Source organism: Gorilla gorilla, chromosome 23 (genome assembly GCF_029281585.2).
Source record: "Gorilla gorilla gorilla isolate KB3781 chromosome 23, NHGRI_mGorGor1-v2.1_pri, whole genome shotgun sequence".
NCBI lineage: Eukaryota > Metazoa > Chordata > Mammalia > Primates > Hominidae > Gorilla > Gorilla gorilla.
In genome coordinates, this window is record NC_086018.1 from 37,818,314 (window position 1) to 37,832,648 (window position 14,335).

The 14,335-nt window shown below is 36.6% G+C and overlaps 1 protein-coding gene across 4 annotated transcripts in view; it reads right to left on the reverse strand.

Moving 5' to 3' along the window:
- Positions 1-14,335, reverse strand: part of ENTHD1 (ENTH domain containing 1) — a 151,487-nt gene that overhangs the window by 72,855 nt on the left and 64,297 nt on the right. For all 4 annotated transcript variants that reach the window (XM_055374689.1, XM_019018107.4, XM_055374688.2 and 1 more), the window contains one exon: positions 5,370-5,490. In XM_055374689.1, the coding sequence (XP_055230664.1) occupies positions 5,370-5,490 (121 nt within the window). The remainder of the gene's footprint in view (positions 1-5,369; positions 5,491-14,335) is intronic.

The window sequence follows — 14,335 nt, forward strand, 5'->3', positions numbered from 1 at the left end:
TTTCACTTCCAAATATATGCCCTAGAGAAACTCCTGTCCATGAGAACCAGGAATCTTGTACAAATATACAAATGCAGAAACAGCATTGTTTACAATACAATAATTTGATACATAATGAGGATAGTATTCCACAGCAGAATAAACAAATGCATTATAATATATACATACAATGAAATACCCTACAGCAGTGAAAATAAATAGGTGAATCTTAAGAAATGATATTGAATGATAAAAGTCACAGAAAAATAAATTCATAATGACTCTACTTATATAAAGTTCAAGAGCCTGTGAAACGAAATATATATTGTGTAGAGTATAAACATGTAGTAAAACTATAAAGAAAAGCCAGGAATAATGAGTAAAGAGAGGTTCCTCTGGAGGTGAGGATAGGGGCAAGTCAGTGAGACAAGTCCCTAGTGCTAGTGCGGGTATGAGGGAGTAGAGAGGAAGACCTCTCTACTGCAGGCCAGAGTGTGAACAGCAGATCGTCACGTGCCTATGGAGGGCAAAGGCAAGGGAGAAAAGGAGAACTGAGGATTCTGTACCACAATAACTTTCCTACTTTATTTTTGTCTTGAGCTGAAGTTGCCAAAATCATAACATGGAAATTAGAACCATCTGTTGACAGGATAAGTTAGTGAACTGGACAGAATTTACCAAGAGAAATTCAGAATAATGTATTTTAGAATCTGTGTCATATCAGGGAAAAATATAAAGTCTATTTTATTTGGGAGGGGAAAATAACGCCATTTCATCATTGTTTATAAAAGCAAAAATACAGAAATAACCTAAATGACCATTATGATAATACTGGTTAAATAAAATAGTATACATTAACACTATGGTATGCTGTTATAGTTGTTGCAAAAAATTAAACAGACCAGAACAAGAAAAGTGAACCAATGGAATAGAATAGAGTTGTTAAACAGATACTATTTAGTGCAGCTTAAAGAGTCATTTCAAAGCAGTTGAGAAAAATGGCCTAGTCAATAAATGTTGAGACAACTGGCTGCCCAATGCCCTTATCTAAAACCATTCGCAAATACTTTAAATGCACATGGATTACAGAATAATTAAAATAAAATATGGGCAAATATGTTCTATTAACTTGGTATAAGAAAAGCCACCTTAAAAACACAAAAACTAAAAGCCATGAAGAAAAAGAGGAATAAATATGACTAAATAAAACATAAAACTTCTACAAAGACACCATTAAGAAAGTTGAAAGACAATTCACAAGCTGAAAGATATTTGCAACATAAATAGCAGAGAAAGAATCAGATATCTATGTATATATCTATAGATATATAGAAATATATCTGATATATATCTATATCTATATATAGCTATAAAATCAATTTAAATGAAAAAAAAATAAAAAATAGGTTAAAAAACAGATAATCCATAGAAGAGGAAATAGAAATATCTACTCAATATGTAGCTATATGCAAATTATACCTACTATGTAATGCAACTTTTTACCCAAGTGATAAAAACATAAGGCTTGAAAACATCAAGTGTTGGTGAGAATGTGAGTGAATAGGCTGCAAACCAGGGTGTGAATTGATACTGATATTCTGAAGGGCTGTTTGGCTGTATGAATTACGATGAAAATGGGCACAAATTATGACCCAGAGAATCCATTTCTAGGAGCACACCCTAAAGAAACACTCACATATGTGCACAAGGTTATTCACTGAAGCATTCTTTGTAACAGTGAAAAACATCAAAATGTCATCAGCAAGGGAATAAACTATGATAGCCAGGATTACAGGAGTTTTAAAAAATATGGCAAATCTCTACATATTGACATACACTGAAGGATAGTCAAGTGATATTCTTAAGTTAAAAAAAGCTTCAGGAAAATGCAGAATAATGTTTTAAAACAAAGTGAATTCTATATATTTCTAAAGGTACACGTATGTATGTAATACACAGAGAAAGGTATGAACTATCACCAAACTGGTAATAGTTCACTCTGGGGAGGGGACTGTGTTGGGGTAAGGGACAGTCAAGGGAGCTTTTGACTTTCTCTGTATTTGAATTTTTTTAAATTAAGAGTATATTCACTTATATAATTTTAAAATAAATATTTATAAAATAATTATGATACAAAATTATAAACTGTATAATGGGGAAATGGGCAAAGTCTTCTGGGAACATAGTGAAAGGATAAACTAGTTTAGCATGCAGAAAGATTTTATAGCAGTTGTGACATTTTCATTGGACCTGGCTATTCAAATAGGATTTTGTCAAGGATTTATAATTTGATGGAAGATTGTTGCAGATTATATTTTCCAAAGATGACTATACCAACATATGTCTCATCCAATATGCCTTTCTTTCAATATGACACCGACACTCCTTCCTCCATGGAGAGGTTGTGGGGGGGTCTATGTCCCCACCCCTTTAAACTTGGGCAGGACTTTGTGATTGCCTTGTTGAACAGAATGAGGTGGAAGTATTACAGCATGACTTCTGAGATGATTCAACTTCTGTCTGGTCCTTTCTTTCACAAAATACTCATCCTTGAAACACAGCCACGATGCTGTCAGGAAACCCAAACTAGCCTACATGGAAAGACCACATGAAGAGGCTCATATGGGGAGGAACTGAGGCCTACAGCCGATAGCCAGCATCAACTGCTAGACACGTGAGTCAGCAAGCCTTCGGATGATTCCTGCCCCAGCCTTTGTGTTCCCTGGCTAAGGCTAGATATGCATCATGGAACAGAGACAAGCCATCCCCACTGTGCTCTATCCTAATTCCTGACCCAGAGAATCCTTGAGCAGAAAAAATGATTATGCCACGAAGTTTCAGGGCAATGTGTTACACAGTCAAAGTAACTGGAACAAAGATATTCTAAAGAGAAGAAAGTACACAAGCAATGGAATGTCACAGGGCATTGTGAGTACTGGCAGTTTTAGGTGATGAAGCCCATAGTCTGGCTGGGACCAGACTATGAAGAGTACTTGTCTGGTACTACTTTAAAAATTAGACTTATCCTATTGCCAGTGGAGAACTGTTGAAAGCTTTTAAGCTGGGAAGTGAAATGCTAAGATCTGCATTTTAGCAAGATATCTCTGAGACTACTGTAAAGGAAAGATTGCAGAAATGAATGACTTAAAAATAGAAAAAGCCCCTCTGATTAAGATGGGTCCCAGCCAAGTAAAATGGTGGGATCCCCCCTCCGGCTACATTTTTTACTTTTTTCCTCCTTAGGATTGCTTCTTATGCTCATTTATACTCAATTTCACTTGTACTAAAATGTTAGGAGGGAAAACTTTTCTCCACACAAAAAACTGCCACAGATGTTTAAAGCAGATTATTCATAACTGCCAAAACTGCAACCAAGATATCCTTCAGTAGGTGAATGGATAAACTGTAGTACATTCTATTCAGCATTACAGTAGGCGAATGGATAAATAAACTGTGGTACATTCTATTCAGCACTAAAAAGAAAAGAGCTATCAGCTAGGCATGGTGGCTAATGCCTGTGATCCCCGCACTTTGGGAGGCTGAGGCGGGTGGATCACAAGGTCAGGAGATTGAGACCATCCTGGCTAACACGGTGAAACCCCGACTCTACTAAAAATACAAAAATTAGCCAGGCATGGTGGCGGGTGCCTGTAGTCCCAGCTACTCGGGAGACTGAGGCAGGAGAATCGCTTGAACCCGGGAGGTGGAAGGTGCGGTGAGCCGAGATCGCGCCACTGTACTCCAACCTGGGTGACAGAGCGAGACTCTGTCTCAAAACAAAAACAAAAAAAAGAAAAGAAACAAAGAAAAAAAAAAAAAGAGCTATCAAGCCGTGAAAAGATATGGAGGAACCCAGAGTGTTAATTACCAAGTAAAAAAAAAAAAATCTAAAAATCATACATACCATCTGATTCCAACTATATGACGTTCTGGAAAAGGAAAAACTATGGAGACAGTAAAAAGATCATTGGTTGTTAGGGGTTAGTGGGAGGGAGGGATGAATAGAGCACAGAGGATTTTTAGGGTAGTGAAACTACTATGTCTGATACTATAATGGTGGATACACATCATTATACATTTGTCCAAACCCACAGAATATATAACACCAAAAGGGAACCCCAGTATAAACCATGGACTTCGGATGATTATATGGCAATGGAAGTTCATTGATTGTAACAAATGTACCACTCTGGTGTGGAACAGGGGTACGTGGGAACTCTTTACTTTCTGCTCAAATTTGCTGTGAACCTAAAACTGCTCTAAAACAAAGTCTATTTTTAAAATTTTAGGAGAAAAAACTGTCAGGGGGTGCAGAATACAAAACATTTTCCTTAATGCTCTTCTTTCAAGCTTCTGGATCTAAATCTGTTTAAGAATACAAAGCAAGCTGCCTAAAAATTATAACCACTTATAACTAATTATCCATGTGACTAATGCCATCCTTATACAAACATCACTATAACCCCCAATTTCTTGTTTTTGTGTTTATTAAAATATCCTCATCATTCTCACAACTGGCTTTGTAAGAAAACTCTATAAATATGAACTTGAACAAGAAAATAAACCCATACTAATAAACTATAGCACTTATACACTGGATATTATAGATCTATATAAGGAGAAAATGTGAGATGCATGGTCCAAGAAGAGTGGGAAGATATAACTCAAAACATAAAAAGCCACCTCTGTGGTAAGGGAAAAGATGCCTGTATGAATATAAAAGCAAAGATTTATAAGGTGATGAAAGATACTAATGAGAACGTTTCGTTCTCATGTTGGCAGAAGATCTTCCATTCTACTTTCTGAGAAAATCAAGAGGAAGAATGCATTGAAAATTGAGAGTTCATGGAGAATAGACACAGGATGCAGTGACTCAACAGTGAGTCAGTCAGATCCTCAAGGATCCAGAGTAGTCGCAGAGCCCAGTTGGAACTCAATCGTGTAATTTATTGGAGGCTAGTTTTGTAGAATTTTATACTGTGCCTTTCTCTAATGTTAATTATTCAAGAGATGATTAACCAATTTGTGGCTACTGTGCATCTTACCTCTTCACATTTTCACTTGATGCCTGCTTTTGAAAGAGTTCATAATTTAAATGCTTTATGAAAAAAACAGGAACTAAAATTAATTTTCTGCTATTAAAACTACTTGTAAAAGAGTTAAAGCTTGTAGTCAATTTTTGAAACAAACAATGAAAAAGGAAAAAGTAAAACAGGAAGAGAGAAAACACTGAAACAAATGGTAAAACAAGATTATAGGACCATGTCGTGGGTTGAATTTATCCATGCTAGTTCTGTCCCTCATTAACAAAGTTAAATAGAAGCCAACGGTTGCTGTACTTCACAAAATAAAATCTGATAAATAAACTTCCTGTTCCTTAACCAATTTACCTGCACCCAAAAGATTACAAACTTCTTCTGCTTCTGACAAGCAAGTGATTGGAGAGACAATGGAAGGAGGTGTTGCTAGTAAAGGCAGCTCTGGATCATCATCCACAAATGTCATCAGGTCCTGACAGAAAACACAAGAACATGAGAATTGAAGAAAAAAATTAATATCCCTGGATGGACATTTTATTGAGCTACAAAGTATCTAAATGTGCTAACATCATCATAAACACATTCTGATTTAATTAACTCAAACATACATCTATCACTTGGCTGTCTACTGGGTGTAGGGAGGTTTTGTGCCCTCGGGAATCCCCAGACCTTGCTGAAGACACCGTCGGTAGATAGCAAGGATTTTGCTTAGGGCACTACCTTTACCTACCACCCTTCAGCATCCTTACAGCATACTATCTCAGAGGCCAATTATCTTGTCTCATTGGCAATCATAAAGTCACTTGTATATATCTTTTATTCATATTTAAAACTTTTAACTTTTTATCATCAAGTAAAAAGTAGACACAAAAGATAATCAGTCCAATCATGCAGGTTAAACAATAATCAACTGGTGGCTAATCTTGTTTCATTTATATCCCTACCATGCCTCATTTGTGATCTGTGACAACCTGTTTCACTTTGAAGCAAATCCTAGAATAATCCCTTATTTCATTATGTATCTCTGCCTTAGTCCATTCCAGTCGCTATAACAAAATACCATCAACTGGGTGGCTTATAAACAACAGAAATTTATTCCTTACAGTTTGGGAGGTTAGCAAGTCAAGGTGCTGGCAGATATGATGTCTGGCAAGGCCCCACCTCCTAGACAGTCATTTCTTCACTATAACCTCTCATGGCAGAAGGTGACCAAGGAGTTCTCTTGGCTTCTTTTATAAGGGCACTAATCATATTCATGACGGCTATGCCCTTATGACCTAGTCACCTCCCGAAGATCCCGCCTCCTAATACCATCACTTTGGGTGTTAGGATTTCAACTAAGAATTTGGGAGGAAAACAAGTATTCAGACGATAGCAATCTCTAACTGATAATAACTGCATCAAACTGATTAAACTTCATAGCTCCTAATGTCATCAATTACCATAAACTGTTCATATTTCCAACTTCTCCTAAATGTCATAAACAGGTTTTTCTACAGCTTGTTTGAAAAGGATCCAAATCAAGTCTATACTCCCCTCCTTTCCTACCTATAAGAAAGGAGGGAGAGACTGCACAAAAAACAGATGTGAATGTATCACAATTGTTTATCCATTCTCCTGCATATGGATTATTTCCAAAGTTCATCTATTATGAATAAAGCTACTATGAACATCCTTGTATAAATCTTTTTGTTGACAAATGCATTCATTATTCCTGGATACTACATAGTAGTAGTATAGCATTTCTAGCTTATAGGACAGGTCTATTTTTAACTTCATTAGAAACTGCCAAACCATTTTCCAAAGTGATTTACCCCTTTTAAAAACTCAACTTTGAGCTCATTTTAGATCCACATGTAAGAAATAATAGAGCCTATGTAACCTTTACTGTGTTTCCTCCAAAGGTAACATCTTGCAAAATTATAGTACAATATCATACTCAGGATATTGACACTGAAATAGTCAAGATACAGAACATTTCTATCACAATCACAAGAATCCCTTCTGATGCCCTTTCATAGACATACACTCCCTCAACAGAACTAATCTGTTCCTAATCTCTCCTTCATTTCTATAGTTGTGACATTTGAAGAATGCTATATAAATGGAATCATACAGTATGTAACCTTTTGGGACTGGCTTTTTTAGCCTTGCATAATTCCTAGAGATTCATCCAAATTATTTCATTTCAAGTTTCTTCCTTTTCATTGCGAGTACTACCCTTGATATAGATGTAACATAGTTTAACCTGTTAAAGGACCTCTGGATTGTTTCTAGATTTTGGCTATTACAAATAAAGCTGCTGTGAACATTTGTGTACAGGTTTTTGTATGATATACATTTTCTTTTTCTTTTTGAGACAGAGTCTCAGTCTGTCACCCAGGCTGGAGTGCAGTGGCGCCATCTTGGCTCACTGCAGCCTCAACTTCCCAGGCTCAGGTGATCCTCCCACTTCAGCCTCCCAAGTAGCTGGGACTACAGGTACGCATCACCATGCCTGACTAAATTTTTTTAAATTTTTTTTTTTTTTAGAAATGATGTTTAGCCATGTTGCCCAGGCTGGTCTCGAACTGCTGAGCTCAAATGATCCACCCAAACTTGGCATTCCAAAGTGCTAGGATTACAGGCATGTGCCACTGTACCAGCCTAGATGTTCATATCTCTGGTATAAATTCCTAGGAGAGCAATTGCTGTTCATATAGTAGCCACATTTAGATTTATTAAAAACTACCAAACTGTTTTCCAGAGTAGCTGTACCATTTTGCATTCCTACCAGTAATATATTAGTGTTTTAATTTCTCCATATTCTCACTAGCATTTAGTGTTGTCACTATTTTTTAATTTTAGCCATTTTAATATTCATTGCATGTTTAAATTACATTTTCCTGAAGGCTAATAACGTTGAACAACTTTTCGTGCGCTTACTTACCATCTGTACTTGTTAAAATGACTGTTCATAACATGTGCCCATTTTCTAATTGGACTGTTTGGTTTTAAACTGGTGAGTTTTAACAGTTCTTTAAATGCTCCAGATATTAGTCCTTTGCCAGATATGGGGTTTACAAATATTTTTTCCCAGTCTGTAAATTATCTTTCCATCCTCTTAACAGGGTCTTTTGCAGAGCAAACATTTTCAGTTTTGATGAGGTCTAATGTATCATATTTTTCCTTTTAGGGATCATGCTTTTGTCCAGTTCTTTTTTTTTTTTTTTGAGACGGAGTCTCGCCTTGTCACCCAGGCTGGAGTGCAATGGCACGATCTCGGCTCACTGCAACCTCCGCCTCGAGGGTTCAAGCGATTTTCCTGCCTCAGCCTCCCAAGTAGCTGGGATTACAGGCGCATGCCACCAAGACCAGGTAATTTTTTGTATCTTTAGTAGAGACAGGATTTTACCGTGTTGGCCAGGCTGGTCTCAAACTCCTGACCTAGTGATCCGCCCGTCTCAGCCTCCCAAAGTGCGGGGATTATAGGGGTGAGCCACCGCACCCGGCCCCAGTTCTAAATCTCAAAGATTTTTCTCCTATATTTTCTAAAAGTTTTATAGTTTACATTTAAGTCTGTGATTAACTTGGAGTGAATTTCTATACAAGGTTTAGGTTGAGATTCATGTTTGTCTGAATGTCCAATGCTGTAGCACTATTTTTTGAAAAGGCTAATCCTCCTACATTGAATTTCTTTTGCACCTTTGTCAAAAATCAGTTGGCCATGTTTGTGTGTGTCTATTTCTGGGTTCTCTATTCTGTTCCACCGATCCAAGTGTTTGTCTCTCCACCAATACCGCACTCTCTTGATTACTGTAGCTATACACAGGCATTAATATCAGGCAGAAGGATTACTCCCATTTTGTTCTTCCTTTTCAAAATTGTTTTAGCTATTCTAGGGCCTGTGCCTTTCCATATCAATTTTAGAACAAGGTTATTATCTACCCCTATAGAAAACCTTTCTGGGATTTTAATAGGAATTACATTAAACCTATAGAATAGGGTCATCTGTACTATGACCTTTACTATGTTGAGTCTTCCAATCCACGTAACATGATAGGTCTCTATTCGGGTCCTCTTTAATTTCCTTCATCAGTATTTTATAATTCTCAACATATGGACTCTGTACATGTTTTGTTAGATTTATACCTAAGTATTTCAATTTGGATTTATACCTAAGTATTTTAAATTATACTTCAGTATTTTAATGCCTAAGTATTTTAATTTATACCTAAGTATTTCAAATGGTATTGTCTTAATTTAAGTTTCCACATGTTCATTGTTAGTATGTAGACATTCAGTTGATTTCTGTATGCTTTTATATATTGCTGGATTCAACTGGCTAATATTTTGTTGAGAATTTTTACATCTAGTTTCATGAGAGATATTAGTCTGTAGTTTTCTTTTTCTGTACCTTCTTTGTTTAAACTTGGAATCAGGGTAATACTTGCCTCATAAAATGAATTGGGAAGTCTTCCCTCCTGTTCCATTTTCTGGAAGACATTGTGTAAAACTGCTGTTAATTCTTCATTTTTTTATTTTTTGAGACAGGGTCTCACTCTGTCACCCAGGCTGGAGTACAGTGGTGCAATCAAGACTCTCATTTTTAAAATGATTGTAGAACTATTGAGTTTGGGTAGTTTACATTTTCTGAGAAAGTATTCTATTTCTTTTGATTTGTCAAAGTTATAAAGTTTTTGTGGTTTTTTTTGTTTTTTTTTTTTTTTGAGAGAGTCTTACTCTGCCTGCCTATTTTGATTATCTATTTGGTTTGTTTGGTTTGTTTGGTTTATATCAGACATAGTAGTTTCACTACCCTAAAAATCCTCTGTGCTCTATTCATCCCTCCCTCCCACTAACCAAACAAACCAAATAGATGTTTTTGGTTTTGTTTTTGAGACAGAGTCTCATTCACTCTGTAGCCCAGGCTGGAGTGCAGTGGCATGACTTGGGCCCACTGCAAGCTCCGCCTCCCAGGTTCGAGTGATTCTCATGCCTCAGCCTCTTGAGTAGCTGGGACTATAGGCGCACACCACCACGCCTGGCTAATTTTTGTATTTTGCATTTTTTGTAGACACATGGTTTCACCATGTTGGCCAGGCTGGTCTTGAACTCCTGGCCTCAAGTGATCCGCCTGCCTTGGCCTCCCAAAGTGCTGGGATTATGAGCATGCCTGGCCCGTAAGTATAAAGTTGTTGATAGTAAACCCTTACTATCCTTTTAGAGCTGAAGCAATTGTAGTGGTTATCTCTTGTCTCATCCTGATACTGGTGATTTGTGTCTTCTCTCTTTATCTTTGCAAGTCTTGTTAGAGGTTTATCAACTTTTATTGTTTTTTAAATTTTTTAGTTATTTTCACTTATTTATCTTTTTTTTTCAAAGAACTGGCTTTTTGTGTCATTCCTTTTTCTCTGTTGTTTTCCTGTTTTCAATTTCATTAATTTGTTCTTTATGATTTCCTTTCTTCTATTCCTTGTGCATTTATTTCACTTTTCTGAGTTTCCTGAGGAAAGAACTTAGATTATTGATTTCAAACCTTTCCTCTTTTCTACTGTAAGTGTTTAAAAAATTAAAATTTTTAAAAAATGTTTACATTATAAATGTAAGTGCTGAAAAGTTCCCGCTCACCACTGCTTTAGCTGTATTTCACATATTGCTAATATTGAGTGAACCTTAATGTTAACTGGACTTTGGGTGATTATGATATGTTAATGTAGATTCATTGATTGTAAAAATTTGACACTCTGATGTAGGATGTTGGTAGGGGTGGGAAGGGTGTACTTGTAGGAGGGGTAGAGGACATAAGGAGAAATCTCTGTTGATATAGGATGTTGGTAGGGGTGGGAAGGGTGTACTTGTAGGAGGGGTAGAGGACATAAGGAGAAATCTCTGTACCTTCCACTCAATTTTGCTGTGAACCTAAGATGGCTCTAAAAAATAGTCTGTTAAAAAAAAAAAAAAGATCAGAGTGACTTTTTTTAAATTTTGAGGGAGAGTCTTGCTCTGTTGCCCAGACTGGAATGCAGTGGTATAATCTTGGCTCAAGCTGTCCTGCCACTTCAGCCTCCCTGGCGGCTGGGACTATAAGCGCATGCCACCATGCCCAATGAATTTTTTTTTTTTTTTTTGAGACAGAGTCTCTCTCTGTCACCCAGGCTGGAGTGCAGTGGCTCGATCTCGGCTCACTGCAAGCTCTGGCTCCCAGGTTCATGCCATTCTCCTGCCTCAGCCTCCCAAGTAGCTGGGACTACAGGTGCCCGCCACCATGCCTGGCTAATTTTTTGTATTTTTAATAGAGACGGGGTTTCACCGTATTAGCCAGGATGGTCTCGATCTCCTGACCTCGTGATCCACCCGCCTCAGCCTCTCAAAGAGCTGGGATTACAGGCATGAACCAGTATGGTCAGCCCAGGGTAACATTTTGTAAAGATTTTTTAAACATTTAATAAAGATTTTATAAACATTTTATAAAGATTTCTATAAAGCAAAAAAAGTCATAAATAAAAATTTTAAATCAAATGGAAAATAGATAAAGAACCAGGAAGTGGGCTAATTCTCTAATACACAAATTGCTCTTAGGAATTGCTAAGACAAAGATGAGAAACCAAACAGGAAAATAAGCAAAGGACATGAATAGAGTTAACAGTAAAAAGAAACAAACATGCCCAATAAACACATAAAAAGTTACAGTAAAAAATTAAAATAAAAATGTTCTTCCTCTCAGATTGACAAAAATGAAAACTTTTGATAACAGTATTTGCAAAGATGAGGGGAATCAAGATGATAGACTGTATAAACTGTATACCAGTACTGTGTACCAATAAACTGGTACAACTTTTAGGATAATTTGGCAGCATTTTTCAAAATTAAAAATAAGCATAACCTTTTGGCAATTCCCCTTCTGAGACAGCATCATAAAAATATATGTACAAGGATTATTATTGCAACTTTGCTTTAACAGGCAAAAACATGAAAGAGCCAAGTGATTACCAATAGGAAATGGCTAAGATTATATATATATGTATGTGTATACGTTTATATATAAAGAATACAGCACAGCAATATGTACTGACATAGAAAAATGTCTGTAAGATGTAGTTTACTAAAAAAGCATATCTTGAAATATACATTGAATGATTACATTTATTATACAGAAAGATGTCCATGATATATTGTTCAGTTCAAAGCGTGTTGCAGAGCAATACATATTGAATGAGACCAGTTAGGTAAAAGAAATGTGTAGACACAAAAATTTCCCCCCAAAATCACTGGAAACTGCTGGAGTTGCCTCTGGGGAAAGGAACTTGAGAAGCATGGAGGAGTAAGGAGCCACTCTGCTCTGTACTCTTTACCCTTTGATGTTGTCTGAACACTTTTCAATAAGTGCTTTCTAATTTAAAAAGAAGTAACAAGAGTACAAGCATTAAAATAAAAAAACCTTTTAAGCATAAAACGATGTAGCAAAAAGATACAAGAAAAATGAATTAACATAATTAGAATAAGTAGAATTTCCATTTCTCTAACAACTTTGGTGAGATCAAATTTTAGGAAATATAATAAATGGCATCCCAATAAACCAAAAGATAAAAATGTATACTCTTCATTTAGCAAAATAACAAATGAAGGCAGTAGGAAACAAATATTTATCGTGTATCACTATCAATTTAGTAAATCACAACTAGACTGAAGGTTTCGGTCAGCTTTAATTTTGTGTGAACCAATTCATAGTATCTCTATCTGTTTCTATGGAAACAACTGCGACCAAAAACATCACAACCTCATTGTTGAATCTCCTCAAACAGGAAAAGAGTAAGGTCTTTTGAGGTGATGAAAAGCTGCAAATAGCCTTATTCATTAGCAAATCTAATAATAAAAATCCTGGGCAGTATATATAGAGAAAACAGATCATGTCAGTCATAAATTTAAAGTCTTTCCTTAGTTTCGAAAGTAACATTTAGGCAAGCCCTGTTCTGCTTTTAAAAGCTCTATTCTGTTATGAATTTTGTTTACTGCATTTAAGATAATTTTTCTTTCATTTATAAAATGAGAATAGTTAAAGAGGTTTCTACTTACATTTTTAATAGATATTTTAAGCGCCCCTCATTCTGCCTAAGCAATCATTTATTTCTCATTCCGTAGATGTAGTACATTTGACAACAACAATTAGATTTACTGTTCAACTTACTAGGTTTGGTCTTCTGCTACAAGAGCAGACTACTGAAGAGGACATATTGGAATGTAACAAATGCTCCTACTAGTAAGAAAAGATGCTTGTCAAGAGGATAATGGGATATTGTTATAATACAGTGATGCTTTGAAAAAGGAAAATCCAACTTCTAAACTTCTTTTGAGAGAAATGCAACATTTTTTCTCACTGAAGTAAGATGTAATGTAGATCAATAACACTGAGGTTCTCTGAAGTAAGAAAAAAACAATAGTAATCAGGATTTAAAGACAGATACAAAAAAAAATTAGGTGACAATTTATTTCTTTCTTTCCAAAGCACATAGGATTATTCAAGTCTATTTTCTACCTCAAAAGCCATCAGCAGAAAATAGGCTGATCTCAAATTTTAAAATCATTTTGGCTAGGCACGGTAGCTCACGCCTGTTATCTCAGCACTTTGGTAGGCCAAGGTGGGTGGATTGCCTGAGGTCAGGGGTTCAAGATCAGCCTGGCCAAGATCAGCCTGGTGAAACCCTGTCTCTACTAAAAATACAAAAATTAGCCGGGCATGGTGGCAGGCGCCTATAGTACCAGCTACTTCGAGGGCTGAGGCAGGACAATCACTTGAACCTGGGAGGCAGAGGCTGAAGTGAGCCGAGATTGTGCCAGTGCACTTCAGCCTGGGTGACATAGAGAGACTCTGTCTCAATAAATAAATAAATAAATAAATAATTTCTGACTTAATGTCTTATTTTTAAATTTTATTTATTTATTTATTTTACAGATGGGGGTCTCACTACGTTGCCTAGGTTGGAATGCAGTGGCTATTCACAGGTGTAATCATAGCATACTATCTACAGTTGCAAACTCCTTGGGCTCAAGTGATCCTCCTGCCTTAGGCTCCCAAGTAGCTGGAACTACAGACACACATCACTATGCCCTGTTGTCTTATCTTTTAAAATAATCTATGTGTGTACACACACACACACACCTGAGATGGAGTCTCACTCTGTCACCCAGGCTGGAGTGCAGTGGTGTAATCTTAGCTCACTGCAACCTCCGCCTCCCAGGTTCAAACAATTCTCCTGCCTCAGCCTCCCGAGTAGCTGGGATTACAGGTACACACCACCACACCCGGTAATTTTCGTATTTTTAGTAGAGATGGGGTT